Below are 21015 nucleotides of genomic sequence, written 5' to 3' on the forward strand. Positions count from 1 at the left end.
CTCCCCGAAATCCCCAGCGATCGAAGCGAAACGAGCACACCGATCGAATTATCGGGGAAACTCGATACAAGTAGAAGCGCGAGAGGAGGGAAGCGGCGAGGGAGAAAAGAAAGAAGGAGATGGAAAGGAGCGCGAGGGAGGGATTCCCCTGGGCTGATTCCTCCTGGTTGCCACCGGATATCCCCCTGATTTCTGACGACTAACGCGAGTCTGATGTTTGCGAGGGTGAGCAACCCTTATCCGACCACCCCGTATCGTTAGCCATAGACAAAAGGGTGTGTCGTCGAAATACGTGCCCCCAGGCGCCGCTAATTCTCCCGATAATAGATTTCGGTCGCGAGATTTTTCTTCCTCCGACTCTCTCGCCATTCCTTCGCTTTATCCTTTCGGGCGTGGAAAAAGAGCGATTCTCTATCGCTTTTTTATTCGCGAGAAGAAGATTTTTCGATTGATTTAAATTAACAAGATTAAGAGAATAATGGTAGCGGATGGATTATTATCTCGGACGCCGAGTTTCCGACAATCGGTTAATTTCCGGCCCGTGTCAACGCCAGGTGTTGCGTCGTTTCACGCGCAAACATGTCAGATGTTGCGAACACGCAACTCGGCTGCCGGTCAATGTCGCGTGATACTGCAGCGCGAATTCGACGAATCTGTTTCGTCGTACGTGCTTCGATCATTTCTCTTCGAAACTTGACTCTTTGAAAACTTATCCTCGAACGAGCTCCTTCCAAACTCGAAACGAAATTCGCTTTTGGGGAAGAAACACGTTGAAATCCGATCGATCGCGTTATTGTCCCGTAAATCAATGACCTGGCGTCTGCTCGGTGTCTAACGTGTTTCTTAACAGGCTTCTAAAACTGTCAGCCGCAGACCCCCCCTGTGGTGTGTCCCCCCCCCTCTCCCCCTCCCCCATAAATTCCACGGGGGAGAATCCCCGGGGACCTCTCCTCCCCTCTCCTAGGCGTGGTTGCCTAGCGTAAACGATACAACCCGGCTCTTCACTTTTGGAAACGGGACGGATAGAATCGTCGAGTTGTAGAAGAGGAAGTGGAATTCGAAGGGAACGTAAAAATTAATATATTGTTAGGCGTGTAGTCCTTTCTTGTCCAAATTCAAGATTTTATCGCGTAAATTCGGCGCAAGATCGATATTCGCCGATTCTTCTCGCGTCTTCGAATTTTCGTCGAATTTTCGACGATCGATCAAGTTAAAATTTCCAAATTCAAATCTTCGCTTTGAATTTTCGTACGTTTCGTGTGATACAGCAAACCATTTCGATCGGCTTCGACAGCCGATCTCCTAAGCTGGAACAAGAAATGAAGCTTCTTCTTGAAGCGCTCGTCGCGATTCTTCTTAAAAACGAAAGAACGCTGTTTCGGACGAACGAGAAGTAATTCGAAGAAAAAAAGGGGAAGGAACTTACATTACATTACATTCCATATTACTCCCTACGTATAATCAATATGAAAAATTTGAAAAAAGTAGATGGATACCGTTCATCGATACCCGGAATCGGAAACTCTTGGAGCGCTCGTCGCGACACTTTTTTTGATAAACGTAAGAAGAAACTTATTCGCACTTCTTTATATTTTTGTATTTCGATCGTCTTGGCGAAATTTGTTCGGAGTGGAATGGAATTCCAGGCTTGAAATCCTATGTCCCCTCGAACGAAGGGGCGGGGTTGGACGCGGAGAAGGAATTTACGAGGGAACCATTCCGTGACCATTAATGCGAACCGCTCTCGAAAGTGAATCTCGTTGCGCGAATTGCAGCCCGATACGAGCGCGATAATTTGCGACCTCGACGACTAGGATGGTCCCGCTAATATTCGCGACCACCGTTCTCTTTTGTCCTTTATCCGGCCAACGACGCTCCATTAATCTTTGCGCTTCGTTACCCTCCTCCCGTCCTGGAATCGTTTAAACTCCACGGTTGACGGTACATTGAATCCGACGGATGATCGATGAACGAGTAAATTTACTTTCGCTCTCCTATCATCCTCGAACTTGCCATATTAACATCCATCCCCCTGCTCGAATTCGTCCTGGATGGAGAGAGAGAGTAGCGACATCGGCGGTGAACTTTAGGTTCTGATAAAAGGTTGTCGAGAGATGTTCTTATATCTTGCTTTTCTCCCTTGGAGAATTCTCGCGCGTGTCGAGTCGACGCTTAATAAGTCGGTGGTGCTCGTAAAGAGCGGCCGGTTCTTTCTTTCTCTCGAAACGAGAGGCAAGAACGGAGAGATTGGACGGAACGTAATTGGGGATGATTGCACCTGGTCGATCCAACGGAATGTCTGCTCGAGGTAATTCGAAAGCTCGATCTCGTCCTCCGCCTCTTTTACTTTCTCGCCTCGTGCTTTTCTTCTTTTTTTCTTCTTTTTTTTTTTTTTTTTTTTTTTTTACTTTCTCGACGCGCCTTTACGACACGCGCGCTTCGAAGCAAAACTGTAATAGCGGAAAGACGAGTGGCGCTCTACCTTAACGAACGTTTCGATAGGAAGAAACCGTGATTCCGTCGAAATATCGAGATAAAATACATATATAAGGGATAAAACGGAGAGGCATTTATGGAAAAGTATAGAGAGGAGAGAGTTTTCGAGCGTTTCTCCGATTTCTCGTCTCCACGCTGTGCAAACCAAGTTGCACGCTCGGGCCACTCGTGAATCTTTCATGCTCTCCCTTTCCCCCCCTTTCCTCTCCTTCGCTTGTCCCATGGAGTGTAGCCGACTCAATCGATACCGGACCAACCTCGAATTATGCACGAGAAACCGTTTTCCTTGCAGAGCTCCCTTTCGTAATCGTGGATCGTCCTTTTCCTCCTCTCCCGAAAATATCCAAATAATAATTAAATAAATTTTACTTTTACGAATTTTACACGCTCGCTCATTGTCTAATTTCTCTCGAGTCGGATCTCAAAGAGACAAAGAGTTTATCCACACACGTTCCAATCCTTCCCTTTGAAACGAGAATTCGAAGAATTAAATGTTGACTTTAAAGTTTGATCGAAGCGTACAGAGAATCCCGGTTAAAATAGTGACCGGCCGACTGGGCGACTTTCCGCTCGATTATTCGCGTCGCGTCAGACCCGCCCATTATTTCGTCTCTGTCGCAACAGGTGCGACAGACCAACGAAACGAGATCGGATCGAGCGTCGTCAAAACGTTATCATCGGAATGTCGAAATTATTCCTCTCCTAATCTTTTATCTTTCGCGATTGATTCTCGTAACCGTTGATTCCCTTATCGAAATTATTCCATCGTGTTTCTCTTTCATAGATTCGCATTTTATCTTTCGCGATACTAATCCAAGAGTAATCGATTCATTGCTAACGTAACCGTTGATTTTCTTATCCAAGTTATTCCTCTCTCGCGGATTCATCTTTTATCGGTATCTTTCGCGATACGAATCCAAGAGCAATCGATTCATTGCTAACGTAACCGTTGATTTTCTTATCGAAATTATTCGATCGGGTTCCTCTCTCTCATAGATTCGTCTTTTATCTTTCGCGATTCCCTTAACCGTTGATTCTTTTCTCGTTCGATTCGCGTCTTGTTTATCGATTTAATTTTTGTGCATTTCGCGCGAGAAAAAGACGAGGTTTTCTCCCTTTGGCGATGTTGTCACAACATTTGTTACATCGTAAGATGTTCGTTCGATCGAAATTCACACGCAGTCGAAACAGTCGATTTCGAACAGCCGAAACGCGTGCTTTTTGTTTCGAGATCGTTGAAAGCATCTCGTTAGAGATTCGCGCAAGAGATAATTCGTTTTCGTAATTGATCGCATATGTTTCGATAGCGATCGTGAAATTCGAGAATTTTAAAGGCGTTGGGCGGAGTGTTGTGTGTGAGCGGAATAAGAGGAGCGAGAAACGAAATTCACCGAAAGTAAATCGAGTTTGTCCGGGACCAAAGGGTCTAACGAACCAAAAAATCACGTTGCCACGAAGAAGAAGAAGAGGAGGAGGAGGAGGAGGAGGAAAAGAGTGTAGCTAAGGAAATCTCGCGATTGCGCGGACGTTTAAGTGGAAATTTTAATTTGAACGAATAAGTGATTCTTGCTTCTCACCCTTTCCTTCTCCTTTCCGTTTGAAAAATTGTCGAAGAAATCGCTCGTTGCAATCGTACCTTCTTTAACTTCGATATTTTCATTCATTCGATTCGTTATACACGATATTCCGAAATTTTCTTTCGCGAAGAAGAATCTTTCAAAACCTTAGAAAACATTTAAGAAAAGATACGCGATATATTTATATAAAAGTCAATAGACGGATGAGATTTTTGCTAATCGTCGAAGAAATTTCGAAAATCGTTCGTGTTTAACTCAATATCCATCGATTCGTTGGATTCGAATAAAAGGAGAGAGAGAGAGAGAGAGAGAGAGATCGTTATATCGAAATACGCCGATATTTTCTTTCGCGAAGAAAAATCTTTCAAAACCTTAGAAAACACTTGAGACAAGAGATACGAAACTTTTCGTCGAAGAAATTTCGAAAATCGTTGTTCGTCTTTAACTCCAATTCGATTCGTCGAGAGAGATCGGCTACACCGATATTTTCTTTCGCGAAGAAAAATCTTTCAAAACCTTAGAAAACACTTGAGACAAGAGATACGTAACTTTTCGTCGAAGAAATTTCGAAAATCGTTGTTCGTCTTTAACTCCAATTCGATTCGTCGAGAGAGATCGGCTACACCGATATTTTCTTTCGCGAAGAAAAATCTTTCAAAACCTTAGAAAACACTTGAGACAAGAGATACGAAACTTTTCGTCGAAGAAATTTCGAAAATCGTTGTTCGTCTTTAACTCCAATTCGATTCGTCGAGAGAGATCGGCTACACCGATCTTTTCTTTCGCGAAGAAAAATCTTTCAAAACCTTAGAAAACACTTGAGACAAGAGATACGTAACTTTTCGTCGAAGAAATTTCGAAAATCGTTGTTCGTCTTTAACTCCAATTCGATTCGTCGAGAGAGATCGGCTACACCGATATTTTCTTTCGCGAAGAAAAATCTTTCAAAACCTTAGAAAACACTTGAGACAAGAGATACGAAACTTTTCGTCGAAGAAATTTCGAAAATCGTTGTTCGTCTTTAACTCCAATTCGATTCGTCGAGAGAGATCGGCTACACCGATCTTTTCTTTCGCGAAGAATATCTTTCAAGACCAATACCTAAGAAAATACGTAACTTTTGTATTGGCACGTATAGGATGGAAAGGAATATTGTGAAAAACAACATCAGATCTGCGATACAGAATCGGTCCTCGATCGAACGCCAATTTCATGCGCATAATATATTCGAGATCGTTGCGGCGAATTCGTTGTCTCGTAGACGGCGATCAACGGTCGGCACTAATTCGTAAATTCGCACCGAAATCGCCCCGTTGGAAACACCTGATGCCCTCCCTTTGCACGAAAAGGGGCAGTCCCTTCGAAAGGAATCGAAAGAGAAAGAGAGGAGGATTTTTCAACGCGTCGAAATTTCCGCGATTTCGTTTCGAGGGGGAGACAAATTGGTCGAATTTGTCACCGTTTGCCCGGCCGATGTATCGGCTCGGACTCGTTCGAGGGAAAATTGAAAAACGTGATTCGATCCCAACAATTGTCCATCGGAATTTAAATTGCTCGAAATTTGAAATGATATCGTATACGAAACGTTTCGCTTTGACTCTGCCCCGTGTTTCATCCGTATTCCGCGTGCTCGCGTTCCGTAACCATGAATTAACAGCAGTTGTAACGCGGATTAAATCGCGGTATTAATATTAATCGGCGCGTACGCGTTTCCTCGTCGAATAACGTTCGAGATTTTATTTTACGACGATACCTATTAATGCGTGCAAATAACTTCTTTCTTCTCTCCTTTCTTTTCCAAACTCGAAAGATTTTATTGCACGAATCGGGCGCAAGATCACCCCATTGTTTCACTCGGGTTCTTCTCGCGTCGAATTTTCGCACGTTTCAACAGCCGAAGCTGGAACGCGAAAAGTAAGCATCGACGCCATATCGCTTGAAATCGTTGCACGGGAAACTCTTGGTGCGCTCGTCTTAAACGAACGCTGTCTCACGAACGGGAACTGAATTCAAATTCGGAAGAGAAAAGGGAAAGGAACTGTTTGCACACCTTAATATATCGTAATATCGTAAAGGAGGAGCGAAAAAGGGCTAAGAAAAAGAGGAAAGGGATTTCGCAATCCCTTTTTCAGAAATCAAAAACTTGGAAAAATATCTCTCAAAAAAACGAAATCTCTTCTCCGAACGTTCGTCGACTTGCCGCCAATTATCGAGTTGGACCAATTAACAACCGGCGCCGATCGCTCTGGCGAAGGAACGAGAGGCAGTAAAAACGCTTGATAAATTTTCATCGTTTAAACGGACGAACGCGATATTTTTTCCTCCCTGACGAGGAGGAAAAGTTGGCGAAAAGGGTGAACGAGAGGAAGGATGGTGGTCTCGCATTGTTCGCGGCAATTGTGCGAACTTTTGGGTTGATTCGGTCGCGGGAGGGGAAACGGCTTTTCAAGCGTTTTCGAGGGAAACTGGTCGACAACGCCATTCATCGAAGACGCGATCGTGAATGCTAGCTCGTTGCCACGCCGCTCACGCGACACGCAAATCGAGCGAATACTAATTCGCCAACGATGAATAACGGGACTGGATTTCTCATCGAAAACAGCTTGCCGCGTAATTTTGTCGCCGAAATCGAACGAGTGGACGAGTTTTAGAAAAGAAGAGTGAAAAAGTGTTGTGCTTCGATATGATGAAGATTTAAAGAGGAGAATCGACGGACGAGAAGGCGGGTTCAGATTAGAAATTCGTTCGGGATGGATTAAGCAAATTTTCGGGAGAGACTCGGGGCGAACAATGAACGGCGGGGTAAGGAAAAAGGGAACGTTGGATAAGAAAGTTGAACCGCGTATTCGAATGGAATATCAAGTTAAATGGGAAACTCTGGTGGCCTGCGTTACAGTCATTCCGCGTCGTCTCGCGCATTTAAAACATCCCTTCGTCTTCTTCCTCTTCCTCTTCCTCTTCTCCTTCACACGGGGAAACTCGGGGCGCGTTCATTTTTCCGCAATATCGATTTCTCGACTCGAGCTACCGATTTATAAAGTAGCGAAGAAAAGAAAATTCTAATTCTTTCTTCGATATATGATAATCTTCCCTTCAATTTTTCTCCTTCAATTTTCGTTTCCCCGTTCGAACGAATTAACTGATTCGTACTTCTTTTCATCTCTTTCAATTTTCCCGCAACGATTTTATCGTTTCTCTCTTGAAAAAGGTTAATAGGCGTGTTTCGATTCATCCTCCCTCCGTGGTGAATAATTGAAGACCGGCGGACCATAAATCGCGTTACGACTTCTTTCTTTCTTTTTTTTTTTTTTTTTTTTTTTTTTTTTTACCGGAGCAGGAAAATTTACGACGAGAAGAATCTCTTGCCCCGGATCGAATCAGCTGGTATCCACGCGAGAATAAATTTATCTCTCGGAACAAGAAGAACAACAACCCTGGACAATTGTTTCCCTCGCCCGTTTTCAATCGATCGTTCGAGAAATAAAATCAACGCGAATTACTTTTTCCATCCGCGCGAAACGAAGATTTAATTTTATCAATCGATATCGTGTGCCGTTCTTTGTCTCTCTCTCGTATTTTTAAGGTAACGGGAGGGATTCCTGGAACAATAATTCGTGGAATAACGGGGAGGGTTTAATTTATAGGCGATGAATCGAGAATGATTTATGGTTAAAATATCGTGTGTCGAACGCGTTATCGTACAGAGAGAGAGAGAGAGAGAGAGAGAGAGAGAGTCTTTGTAATTTCGATTAATTGGATTGAATAAACGATAAACGTGGTATCTCGCGTTATTGTTGCCTCGAGTACGAATTATTCCGCGGAAAGTAATTTGGAAAGATGGAAATTTCTATCTCTCTCTCTCTCTCTCTCTCTCTAGCTCGAGAATGACAAGCGGCGGCGACTCTTTTGGCCCGGCTCCAGCTTGTCTCCTCGCGCTCCCTTCTCCCGATCTTTCCAAATTATCGTCCACTTCTATTTTTGTCTAATGTTAGCCGTCGAGTGGCCGAGTGCACTGTACTCCTCGCCGTATCGTCGAGTCGCGTTCCGTCGTTCCTCGATCGCGTTCTTCCTTCTCGCCTCTTCTCTCGCTCGCCCGGAAAGAGGAATCTAAATTTTCCTCCCCTCTGTTCTTCTCTCGCGAGAAAAAGGGAGCGGAGGATCTCGGGAGGTGATGTTGGTCCTTTGCGGCGTGGTGCTTGGCATTTTCAACTACAAGGGGAACAGGTGAATTCTTTTTTCCTCCGTCTCGACCTGCTTGACCAATTTTTTTCTCGCATCTTTTGCTTCTCCTTTCGATTATTCCCTCTTTTCTTTTTATTATTATTCTTTTTGTAAACTTAACTGTGTGCATTTTGCCTCAGCGTTCCTTTGTCTAATAACTTCTTTTTCAATTATTTTCCTTTTTTTTGAGAAGCGAACGAATATCATTCCTGCACGAGTTTAAGCTGGTTCGAGCGATAACTGAAGCGTTCGAATCGAAATATTAGGATCTGTTGTGGAAACGAGAATCTGGAAAATAAACCCCGAGATCTTGTGTCTGTCTCCAATGACAGATGCAACGATGGGGAAATATAAATAAAGTGAAAAAATTGGAAAAGGTGGATGAAAAAAGTTGGTTTCTTCCGAAACCATCGTTGTGACGACTGCACTGTGATCCGTGAAGGGAACAGTTCGTTATTCATTTCTGAGACGAAGCAGTCGAGAAATTGGTGAAGAAACGAGTCGGTAGACGTGGATCTATTCTCCAATACTCCAATACTTGCGTGCGTCGCGAAATGAAATCTTGATTCGTCCTTTGCGCTCCAACGATGACTCTCGGACACCACTCGATCGAATAGATTCCTAAGACTTTTGCGTTTATAATCTTGTAAAGAGTAGAATAACACACCATCGAATGGTTAGATTTTTTTATCCGAAATTAGACCGAATTACATTTTCGGCTTTGGTCCGAGGTCGTCGCGATTGAAATGTTATTTTCAAAGTTTTCGAGATGAATGAGATTAATCGGAGCGAAGATTATTGAATAACGAGAAATTGACGAGAGCGCGTAGGATTTGTAACGACATTTTATCCTGACGAAGCGAGGATGCATCTTGGCAATTATTTCATCATTAAAATATCGCGCGAAACGACAAGTATAAGACTGTAACATCCGACAAATTTTCTTTCTTTATACGATAAAGACGCGTAAAATATTAAAATATAAAAGTTTCATATAAGTGAATTCGTGCGTGAAATCGCTTTAAGCTAGCTGAGAGTTCGGCCGAGCGAAAAAAGGCCGAGTTAAAAAAAATGAAAAAATATTCGACGCTCGAGAAGCTGTAATCGCAGCGCTCGAACAATTTCGTCTGAAACCGCCAAGTTTTATAAAAATGGAACTCGTCGTTTCGAGGGGATACGATATATCTCTTTTCCTCTTCCGAGCAACGAAAATTTGCGGTTTCAATTTCGCGCGATACGATCGAGTCGCGTTCTATTTCAATTCTATTTGAATCTGATTCGAAAAATTTGAATAAAATTTACGCGTGGACGATTAACGTAAAGTGTGGAAGGAAGGCGTGCTCCGTTCCGCTCGAGCGGAACTCGCGCGGTCGTCGCGAATATTAAGAATGGCGGAAGAAGGAGAGGCGAAGAGGGCGGTTGCACACGCGCGGTCGTAAAATCACTCGGCTAATTCCGTTATTTAACTCGTTTAACGGTGCGTTAAGGCGCACAAATTATAATTATTTGGCCGGGGAACGCCCCAGAAATTGATTTGCCGAACGATAATATAACGGATACCAGCACACTGGAATCTCGAATTCTTCAAACCGCGAACGAAACGATCCGTGCGAGATATTTTACGCGGCGAGATTACGAAATCTTTTCTTAACATTTTACGCGCGTAAATTTACCTTTTTGCTTCAGTTTTTCTTACTTTCTGCGTTAGTTTTTCGTTGCGTATCTCATGTCAGTGCTATCCGTCTGTTGAACCTGCTACGTACGCGGCTTTTTAAGTAGTAGTATTTTTTAGTAATTTCGTAAAATGGCAAATGGCACGAAAGAGTTTTCCGTGGAAGATCCGCGTGAGGAAATTCACGTAGACGAGTTATCCAAAGTGACAATGAATCGGAGAACTGAGAAAGTGATATATTTGTATGACGATGACGATGAGTCTGGAAGAAGAAAAGAAGCGAAACAAGAGATATATGTATATGTATATTCTGTAACTTTGTAAAATTTTCATCGAAAACAGCGATTGATTTAATAAAAAGAAGTAAGAAAGACGGAGAAAAAACAACGATCCGTCTAATATTAATACAAATCTTCGATATATATTCGAGGTTGTTCGATCGAATAGTCGTATTTAATTTATAGTTTATATTTCGAGACGAGAAGAAAAAGACGAGCGTTAATCTGGCCGCCAGGTGTGAAAGTTATTTTCACCCGAGAGTGGTTAGAGATCGATCCTCGCGACTTTCTCATCTTTTTTTAAACACCGTCCTTCCTTCGTGTTAATCTTCGATTAAAATCTTCAACGCGCGTTCGAGAAAAGAAGGAAAAAGATTAGACGCTAAAAATCTCTTTCTCTTTCTTCGCGTGCACGCCCGAGGAAAATCCCGGAAACGGCGTTCCTCCCCCGCGCTATTTCGCGGTAACGCAGTTTGCGGAATGGCCCGTTCTCCGCTCAATTTCCACTCCGGCATTTACAAAGCGGGCCGGGAAAATCGATGTCGCAATGCCTAGGGTAGGCGTCGTGCACTTCAGGCCTCTTCCTTCTCTCTTCCTCCTCTTTTCCCCCTTTCCTTTTCGTTTTATTCCGCCACACCTCCACTTCCCTATATAACTCGAGCAGCGTGAAGAACGCGTCTTTGTCACCGAGGCCACAATAGCCTCGCGTTGGGTTGACGGACTCGGTCGCATCAACGGGCTCCCGACATCGCGGTTGAACAACGCTGTGCTGGACGCGATCGATCGACCAAGGCTCGCCGATAAACGTCGTCCTGTCGTCGTTGCGTTGTTCTCGTCGATCGGGGACGAGATTTTAGCCTCGTCCCTGTATTAATTTTACCCGCGTACATAAAGGTAAATAAGTTGCAGTCACTGCGACGACGATTACATCTTTTTCGTCCCCATCTTTTCTCGGGGGGCGAGGTTAATATAGAAAAAAATGTGGTCCCTCCCGAATTTACGACGCCGGTTTCTTTCCTCGCAAAGCCTCGGCGGGGATTAAGGGTGGTGAAAGTACGAAGGGAAAGAAGGTCGAAAGAAAAGAAGAAAAAAAGAAGAGAGACACCGCGAAATCGTTATCTTTCATTTTTCGCCCCATAACACCGGGACAATGACGTGGGCAGCTCGTGAAAGGAGCATCGTCGTCGGGAAGCCAGATGCTCCCTTCGCGTCGGGGGGGAAAAATTAAAAGGAAAGGAAGAGGAGAAGAGGGAAAGAGAGAATGACGATGATGACGATGACGACGACGACGGTGATACAAAAGGTAAGGGGAAAGACGTCTCTTTCCCTTGGAACCAGAGGCTTGCTCCAAGTATTCCAAGATTCTGATTAAAAAATCCACGAGGGAGGAACGTTTGTTGTGAACGAGCTGGATCTTTTAACATTAAACCTACCGGCATTTCACGTATACTACCTATTCCTATCCCATCCATGAGCGGTCAAATGCAAAAAAACATTTGTATCTTAATATAGAAAGAGATTTTAGCTAATTGGATTCGTAAAGTAAACGATACTAAGAAAGTCGAATACTGAATATCAAAAAATGGGTTGTACCTACATTATGGAAAGGGTCAACAAGTCTGTATGGCGATACAGTAACTTCGTATAACAAGAAATTCTGAACGAAATTTCAAAAACGATCATTCGACCGCGCCGTGGTAGGTTTAGTGTTAACTCTCAGTTTTTCGCGACGTTACTTTATCGGGAAAATCGTCGCGTTAACCTAAGGACGCGATTCCAACCTCGAGTCGTTCGTGGTGGTGCAGGATCGCACGCGCGACCACCTTAATGCGAACTGAATTATTTACAAGGCGAAGCCGCGACCTCTCTCTCTCTCTCTCTGGATCGGAATCCTCCTGGGAACCATTGCGCCGTGTCTGTGCTCCTCGTGTTACGTGCAACGGATTATCCAGCTCCGAGCATGATGTACAATCTCCATAAATCGACGCGTGTAAGCGCCACCTCTTTTTTTTTCCACGGAAATTCATCCACCCCCGAAAACCTCGTGCAAGATTCATGCACGAGGCTGGGCCAGGAATACACGCTCGAGTTCCTCGTGCAAACGAGGAAGTGAGAGAGGGATTTCTCGAGGATCGATCGAGAAGGGAGAGGACATTCTTCGTTTTTGCGGCGATTAAAAGAAGATGTCTGTTAGACGGTAAGAGAAGATAAGAGAAGATAAATATCGTGGCCGATCTCTCTCTCTCTCTCTCTGTCCCCACTTGCTCGTAAAATTAATCGTCCGTCCTCTCCGATTCAGATACAGGCTAATAGGGACGATTCCAATCTTAGGATCGATTTTCCCCCTTTTCGTCTCCATGGCATTTCAACTCTGTTACTATTATTATTATTATTATTATTACTGTCCTTTGTTTCGAAAATCTTCCGATCTCGAAGAGTATTACTCGTATCGACTCATTAAGATCCGACGCTAGGCCGAAGCGAGTCGAGCTCGATTTCCCGTCGCCCGAGGGGACGAACAACGAGGCTCTTTTCTCACGCGCGAAAAACCCTTTCGAGGAAAAGTCGGGTGAATGGAACGAGCTCATTGGAACGATCTTCTTCGCAAAAATTTCCCCCCCGCCGTGAATAAATTCGAGGTGATAATAACAACACACGCGGTAATATCTCCTCGATCGAGCGTGGATAGCGAGAGATCGCGCCCGATTAATCTCGTGATTCGCACGATCCCCGATATTACAACGCTCGATTTTCACCCTCCATAAATTGGACGGGACCGTGCGAGTACTTATTGCGCGCCCCCCTCCCCTCCTTGCCCCTCGTAAAGATGGGAAACAGGGAGGGGTGTTTCTCGGCCCTCGAAGAAAAAAGAAAGCGAAAAATTGAACCAGTTGCCGTGGAATTCTCGAAAATGAAGGGCGCAAATATAGCGTAGGGATATAAACGCGAGAGAAGAGAGATGGGGGTTGGAAAGATTGGAGAGAAACGCGTTCGAATTTCGTTTTTCTTCGATTAATGACCGGATCCGGATGATGTGGTTTACAGTCTCGCAGGTTTTTGAAACTAAGTACCTTTATTTTACGAAAAATTTTAGATGGTGGAAAAAGGGAGAGAAGGAGGAAGAAGAAAGGCGATATACGCGGGGTTTCTCGGGACGATTAGCGAACAAAGAGGGCACAGTAGGACGGCTATTTGTGGAAACCGGCCAACTGGCCGAGCAGTTACGCTCGACCTTCACTGGCCGTCGGCAAAACTCGGGGAACGGCTGCCGGTTTCTCGCGAAGGTTGCGTCTTCCATCTCGTCCTCCTCCCCTCCCCCTCCTCTGTTCATTTTTCTCCCTGGATCCTGTTCCTCCTATATACGGGTGTACGAGAGAGAGGTTGTCGAGAGGGAAACAATCGAACGGAAAGACTTTCCGTTTCTCGCTTACCTTCCAACCTACGGTTCGATACGCGTGTGTCGCTGTAGGTGTGCGCTTCGTTTGAAAATTTTCAAGGGAACGCCTGTTTTCGAGCGGAAGCAACCACCAGGATTCGATGCAATTATTTCGAACAAGCGATTACAAATTTTCTACTCTTCTTGGGTTGAAAGTTTGTGCGAGGAGGGGAATTGGCGCGCGATAACGAATGAGAGGATAAACGAAACGTTAATTGCGTAACAAGCGAAGGTGAATTAAACGCGAGAAAATATAACGCCTGGTAATATCGCGCGTCGTTAGCATACAATGAGGCCGACGCGGTACGCGTTGCTTTTTTAACGAGCGGAATATATCTGGGAATTTCTGATTGTAATTGCGTGTAATTCGTTTCCCCCTCCCCCTGCGGTAAAGTTTGGAAATGCGCGAACCGTGCGACATCGCGCGACGATTACGATTTATAGATGAGAAGTAGGTTAATAGAGATATCGCGATGCGGTAAGGAAAAATGATCTCTGTTGCAAGAGGTCGGAGCCGCAGTGAAGGAGCCGCTTTGTTGGAAGAGGAATCGAGACTCGATGCGAAACTCGAAGTGAAGCGAAACGGGTGCGAGGATCGATCGTAAAAATTATAATATTATAATAAATCGAAAGGAAAAAGAAAAGATGGAGGTTTAAAAAGACGCGTATAATATTGTATATATATATATATGTAGGCGAAGAAAGTAAAGACGTAAGAGAGATAAAATATTCGTGCCAGGCAACGGTGTTTAAAGTCTCTTTTACGAGTTCTATCTATTCTCATTCGTGTGTAGCGACACCTCTGCGCGATGCGTGCAAGGGAGAGGAGAACACTTGTGAACCGACACTCGAACAAACCAGACGTCGATATACGCATCCTAAGTACCCTATTATCATAATTTACATCGACCGTTTTAAACCTTGCATCGACTACTTTGCGTTCGGGAAAAATGATGCATCGTCCCTGTACGATGAATGAATGATAATCTACGAATTCTCTCGTTCACCTAACTTTTGCTTTATTGAACTTGAATTAGAAAGAAAAATAAAATTCGAGAGAGTAGAAGAAGGCATACGTTCGATACGTGTTTAACAACGCAGCCACGTCGTCTATCAATCGCACCAACAGCTTTGGAAAAGCTGGAATCCACGCGCGTTATTTAATGGACGGACGAGCGACGATGAAAGGACGAAAAGGATGGAACGATCGCTATACCCGAATCCGTTGCGAACCGCATCGACCGTTTGTCGCCGTTGGCGACACGGTGCGAGAGGATAACTTCCGGCTGACGAACGAACGTTGGATCTTTCCAGATCCAACGATGCTTTCGATATCATCCACGATTCTCGAACGAATCTCGCGAATGATACGCGACGTATCTTTTTAACATACACGTTTATGTATATATCGGTGATTATTAGCGCGGAATAATGGAAATTAAAAAAGGTTACTGGCTTCGATGATCTCACCGCTTTGCGCGCAACCGCGTCTTAATAACAAGAAATTGAAATCGACTCGGGTAAGAGGCTCGCGATAAATTACGCGCATTACGTATATATTCTCGTCTCGCGCGACTGGAATTTCAACAAGATCGAGCCAACTCGTTCCTCTCGAACGTTCTAACTCGCGAATTGTTCTTAATTAACGGATACCGTAAACGCGTGCGATTGGGTTTGCTCTCGAGTCCAGTGTAGAGAGAGAGAGAGAGAGAGAAAGAGAGAGAGAGTCTAATCGAGTTTAAGCGATTTTTCTTCTTTTCGTTTCTTTCGTTTCTACGTGAAAAATCAAAACGATCGAGGCACACGGTTAAGGAACATTGGCGCGATTTGTTGTATATATGTTATATATATATATCGATCGAGTTTTCTCCTCCGTGAAACTCGCGTAATTTGAATAATCGCTAGATTAACCGGCTGAAATTAACTTTTTTTTTTTTTTTTTGCTTCGAGGAACGCCTTCTTCGCCTCTGGATAAACGTCGCGGCTTGATTAACCTATCTCGCGATCATTGAAGAAAGATCGAAATTCGCGGATGAAATAGGCGGGGAATAGATAGAATTTGCACGCGCTTCGCGTTGGGACGCGAAGGAGAAGGAACCGTGGTCGAAATGATGATCCTCCTCCTTCTCTCCACCTGCCCCCACCCTTTCGTAGGCGTCCCGCGTGCCTACGTGCCGGTGTGCGCACTCTCGAAGCGAGTGCAGAGTCCCCTTGCACACGTGGCCCCGGACGCGACGCGAAGAGCCGGGCGGCGTGCACGAAAAGTCGGCGAGAGCACAGGACGATCCGGTCGGGACTACTGCTGCCTATAGGCGCCTGTGCAACCTAGAGTCCCCGCGATTCAGCCGCGACTATAGTGTTTAACAAACGTGCACAGCCAGTCCATTCGCGACCGGCAGCCGGGCTGCACGCTCGGAGAACCTCTTTGTCCGCCGAGTCTATAAATAATTCGCAAGAAAGCGAGATCCTGGAGAACGCGAATCGATCCCACGTCTTTTTCCAAACTTTATCCGCCTCTCGTGATCCGTTTCTCGCCTTCCTTCCTTCCTTCCTTCCTTCCTTCTCAATTACGCTGAGTCCCTCCTCGTTAACGATCTTGCTCTCGATCGTCTGTTTCCAAGGAGAGGGAGAGGGAGAGGGAGAGAGAGAGAGAGAGAGAGAGAGAGAGAGATTCTTTGTTCGGTGGATCCTTGGATAACGCGGATCGACGATGCCCGATACCGCTACCACCACCTCCTCGGATCCATGGCGGAGGTAGAAGGTGCGAAAATGTGAAAGGAGAATTTTCTGGCCGCTCCGTGCCGGTCGAGGATCGAGAGAGGAGAGGAGAAAGTGTCTCGAACGGGCATTTTGCCTCTCGCGATGACGCGTGGCCCGTGATTTGACGAGAATAGGAAATTTCCGCGCGTACGTGTATATGTGCGCGCGCGCGCGTTGTGCGGTGTAGTGTGTGCGTGCGCGTGCAACGTGTCTAATTATAAACATCTCGGATTGGTGGTGGACACCGAGTGTCTCTGTGCCTGTGACGAAGGTTCGTTTTCGCGCGACCATGTCGAATAAAGGATCACGGAACGGATTCGAGCCGAGCGGAAAGTTTGGAAAAGTTGACGGAGCCGCGATCGATCGAGCATGAAATCGATGGAAGGCGAAGGGACGCGAGGCGGAGTGAACAGTGAGCGTCTCGCGAAACATCAACGGAGCCGTCGATCCGCTTTGCAACCGGTCCTCCATCGTCGCCATTCCGAACGATCGAAGATCAATTGTGGACGACTCCCTTCTCGATCGAAAATACATCCGACTCGAGACACGGAGACGGAAAATCGTATATTATATCGAGACACGGGCTCTCCTATCCTATTGGCTAGATTCTTCGTGGTACGAATCGGTGGATAAGCGGGGAGGTGGAGAGCGGGGAAGATACAACGCGTAGAAGATACTCGAGAAGGAGTTTCTAGAAGCGACGTCATCGATGTAACGACCGACAGCGAGACTGTTTATCTCTTGGCTTGTCCTTCGTTGACACCGATTAAACGAGGCACAGAGCGACGCTTATTGAGCGGATCACTTCCGAGCGAGCTGGCAGACGAGGACTGGCATCGACTACGCTCCTGTCGATGCCACTTAGAGAGCGGTTTGCTGCCACCTGCCAGTGTCGGTGACGCGCGAGTGCCTCTCCTCCCCTTTTCCCAATTCTTCCTCGTATCTCGAACGTTCTACTTTTTTTCTCGACGACGATTCGCCCACTCGGCGAACCTCGGTGATCGAAAATTTTCGAATAAGAAAGAACCTTACGACCTTGTGACCTTGTACACAGGAAGTGAACCATCTTCTTCGACTCGGCCAAGTCGAGTAACTTGTTCCGAGAATTCGAGAATTCATCGTTTATTGTTTCGACAATTTCGATTCCCCAGGATTTTCCTAACTCGAACTCGATTTTTACGAAGAACAATGAAGACGTTGGTCGCGCGTCTATCGCTTCTGCTAAATTGGACTCGTTTATAACTCGTGCAATCGAGACTTGGCCAGATAAGCGCGCTTCTCCGACTCGATCGTCCCTCGACCTCCATCCAAATCCCAAACGACAAACGGAATCATTGAGACGGTAATCGTAACGTTCCTAATCGTGCGGTCGTTCAAAGTTTGTCGACCAACGTCTCGACAATTGGACGAAGGAAGATACGTGGAGCATTGCCCACGCAGCTTAACAATTTATTTAGAAATTCGCTGACCAGCAGCCTCCCTTATTCCCCGAAGTCACGTGTCGGAATCTCGCTCGAGATTGATCCCTCTCGGACGGCGTTAAAAATATCCACGATTCGACTCGGATCGATTTCCACGAAATCGAACGAGACGTGGCTCTCGATCGTTCAACGAACGTCTCGATAAAGAATAATCGACCGGTCCCCTCCAGACTGGCAAGGTCGGGCGGGGACGTTCACCGATTCCTCGAGATCCTCGCGGTGCGAAGACTCGATTCGAAAGAAGCGAGGAGAGAGAGAGGGAGAGTAAAAAGGGGGAGGCAGAAGTCTGGGCAGAAGATCGACGAGTGGAAAAGGAGGATCGCTGACGACGAACGCGTCGACGAGGACGAACACGACATTCTAGCGGGGACACTCTAGCAAGAATAGAATCGAAACGGCGCCACGATTCCCTGGAACGAAGCCTCGCGATCGTTGCACCTGCCGCTATCTGTCAGCCGGGTAAACGCTGTGTGTAAAACCTTGGGGCTCGTTCGCCAGAGCGTTCCTCCAACGAGAGCATTTCGCTCGTTTCCCTTCTTTCTCGCTGTGCGCGTGCGCGCGCGTGTGTGTGCCGCGTTTCCTCCTCTGGAACCAGATTTCTCCGCTCGGCAGAATTAATTTTTCGCGACCGTATCGTCGAGGGTAAAGAGATTGGACGTTTAAGTGTGTTCGATCGAAGATCTTGGATGGTCGCGCCTTATTCTAACGAGAGAAAAGGATAAATGGATAAAAGGTGAATTCGCGGGAATCCGGTCCCGATGCAAAAATTGATCGAACAGTTCTGGATGATGGAATAAAATTTCCAGAAGAGATCTTGATCTTGATCGTAACCATATTCGTAACGTTGAAGAAAGAAAAAAAAGAAACGTCATCGATCGAACGGGACGAAGGTGTGTGTGCAACGTGAATCATCGACCGTGTCCACGTTAATCGCGTTTAAATTTATCGTGTGATCGCATCCGACAATTTTCTACGAAAAATTTCGTAATTTTGTAATAATAATAATAATGGTGGGAAGGAAGGGGCGAGATTCGAAGAGAGGAAAATCCGATTGATCGGCAATCCGATTGGAATCGACACCAGTTGGAGGAAAGGAGCGAGCAGCCTCGAAGCCACGCCTCGTCGCAAAAAAAAGAAAGACGCGCAAGAAAAAAGGAGAGGCAAGGACGATCATGCGGAGGTGGCGCGCGAAATCGGTGGCCTGACCACAGCCAAGATCGAGTGACGTCAAAGCTTTTCGCTCGAAGGAAGCTCGAAAAGGAGGGAGAGGATGCGACCGGATCGCTTTGCGCCTGCTGGAACCGTTAAATATAGCCGGAAGAATTTCCCTGGCATTCGCGCGCCCCGTTTTGCTCGATTTTCCTAGGCCCGCGATTTATGCGAAACGACTGCGTTTCAACCCCTCTTCCCTCGCCCGTCATCCTCCGCGTCCACGCGACGTATCGAATCAGTGCGATTACTACACGCAACCCTCTCTTCTCTTCTCTTCTCTTCGAGATCTCTCAAAGGGGGAAAAAATGCTGATCACCAAGTACACCACCATTTTGCTCCAGTCAACCAATCAGCACATTCTCAGGTGAGTGGTATTCGGATTCCGATCAACAAGTTCGATGCAAGTTGGTCGGCAAGCGTCTCGATTCGCGAGTTGGACGCGAATTTTATTTAATAAAAGAAAACTTACCGAATATAAAAATAATTAGCAACGCGATGACGATTTCGTTCATTCATTCGTGTAACTAAATAGAACTAAATAAAAAAGAAAACCGATAATTAATAATTACGCTTACGTAGTCAATTTCCGAGTGGTAATTGAAGCTCTGTGGTATATCTATCGCGATTTATCTTAGGAAATAATCGAACGGGGTGAGGAACGAGAGAAGTTCGTTGGTCGTTTCTTCCTCGAGAAAATCCATTATAAGAATCTAAAACGATCTAAAATTTTAGAAATGAATCGTTCAAAGATCCATTTCGATGAAAATGAGAGTTTCGAAAATCTCAGACGTTCCACGTATCTTTTCAATTCGCATTTTGCATGGAATGTCTCGTTTCGATATTATTTTTTCGAATTGCGTCTCGTATTTGTAATTTTCGTTTACGATTAATCCGTCTCGATCCTTTCGTTATTATTTTTATCACTTTCACCCAAACATACGATGAATCATAGCGCGGCACACGAGGCGCAATGGCAGATCGTGAATTCGAAGTGTTGAGCAGAATCGCCGTTTACGGAGGAGCGGCGAAAAAAATTCGACCGAGCGAGAATTTAAATTGAATGGGACGTCGCGATGCGATTCGCAAGTTCATGGAAGTGGATCGAAATTTAATTCACCGATGATAAATCGAACCGCGCGCCGAGGCATCTCGAAGAGCGACGCCGCGTCGTTGAAACTACGTCGCGAATCTCCCCCTCTACCCCTCCCTAAGTCTCTACATCCTTTTTCCCCGTCGTTTTTATCGATCGCAAGAGAAGAAAATTCGCGAACGTTGTATTTTCCCACGTACTTGGTAGTTTCCGCTTGAAAAAGATCGCATAACTATAACTATCCGTGCCATATCGCGAGAATGTATACTGTGCTTGTTCGTTGCTGGCAGAATTGTTGGGCATTGAAAAAATAACTAGTTAAAAATTTCGAATAAAGATACTTTGAGTGATTATTTATCAAAATGTTTGAATAATATTTATTCGGCCATTATTTGGAATTATTATTACGTTTTGAACGATAAGTTAAGTACGAAATAACTTGTTCGAATAACTTTATTCGATTATTGAATTTTGCTTCCATCATTGACTGGTGGAAAGAAGTCTCGCGGAAGGAATGCGGTTCTGATCGATCAATTTGGAAGGAAATTATTATTTTTACACGCATTTTTGTTTCTATTTTAATATTCGTCACGTGCATCGATCCAAAACGATGATATCCAAACTTCGATGCATTAACGTGTAGGCAATAGAATCCAGAGAATTCTAAGGTATAATACGATATAAAAATTTTATTTATTTTCCCATCAATACGTGCAGGCTAATTAAGATTTGTAATTTTGTAATTTCGTAATAGTTAAGATAATGATTGTATGTATACGTACTATAGCTAGA

General features: G+C 45.1%; 1 protein-coding gene across 6 annotated transcripts in view; it reads left to right on the forward strand.

Annotated features, from left to right (window-relative positions):
* Nucleotides 1–21015, forward strand: part of spri (Src homology 2 domain-containing protein sprint) — a 118969-nt gene that overhangs the window by 50441 nt on the left and 47513 nt on the right. The window contains exon 1 of one of the 6 annotated variants that reach the window (XM_086904809.1): nt 8108–8297. The exons of 4 other annotated variants lie outside the window; for them this stretch is intronic. In XM_086904809.1, coding sequence (XP_086760935.1) covers nt 8245–8297 — 53 coding nt within the window. In that variant the 5' untranslated portion in view covers nt 8108–8244. Of the gene's footprint in view, nt 1–8107; nt 8298–16010; nt 19498–21015 lie in introns of those variants that run through there. One more of the 6 variants, XM_086904803.1, reaches the window with a different exon arrangement.

This window comes from Apis florea, unplaced genomic scaffold (assembly GCF_048593485.1).
Source record: "Apis florea isolate Af1SG1 unplaced genomic scaffold, ASM4859348v1 contig_1615_pilon, whole genome shotgun sequence".
NCBI lineage: Eukaryota > Metazoa > Arthropoda > Insecta > Hymenoptera > Apidae > Apis > Apis florea.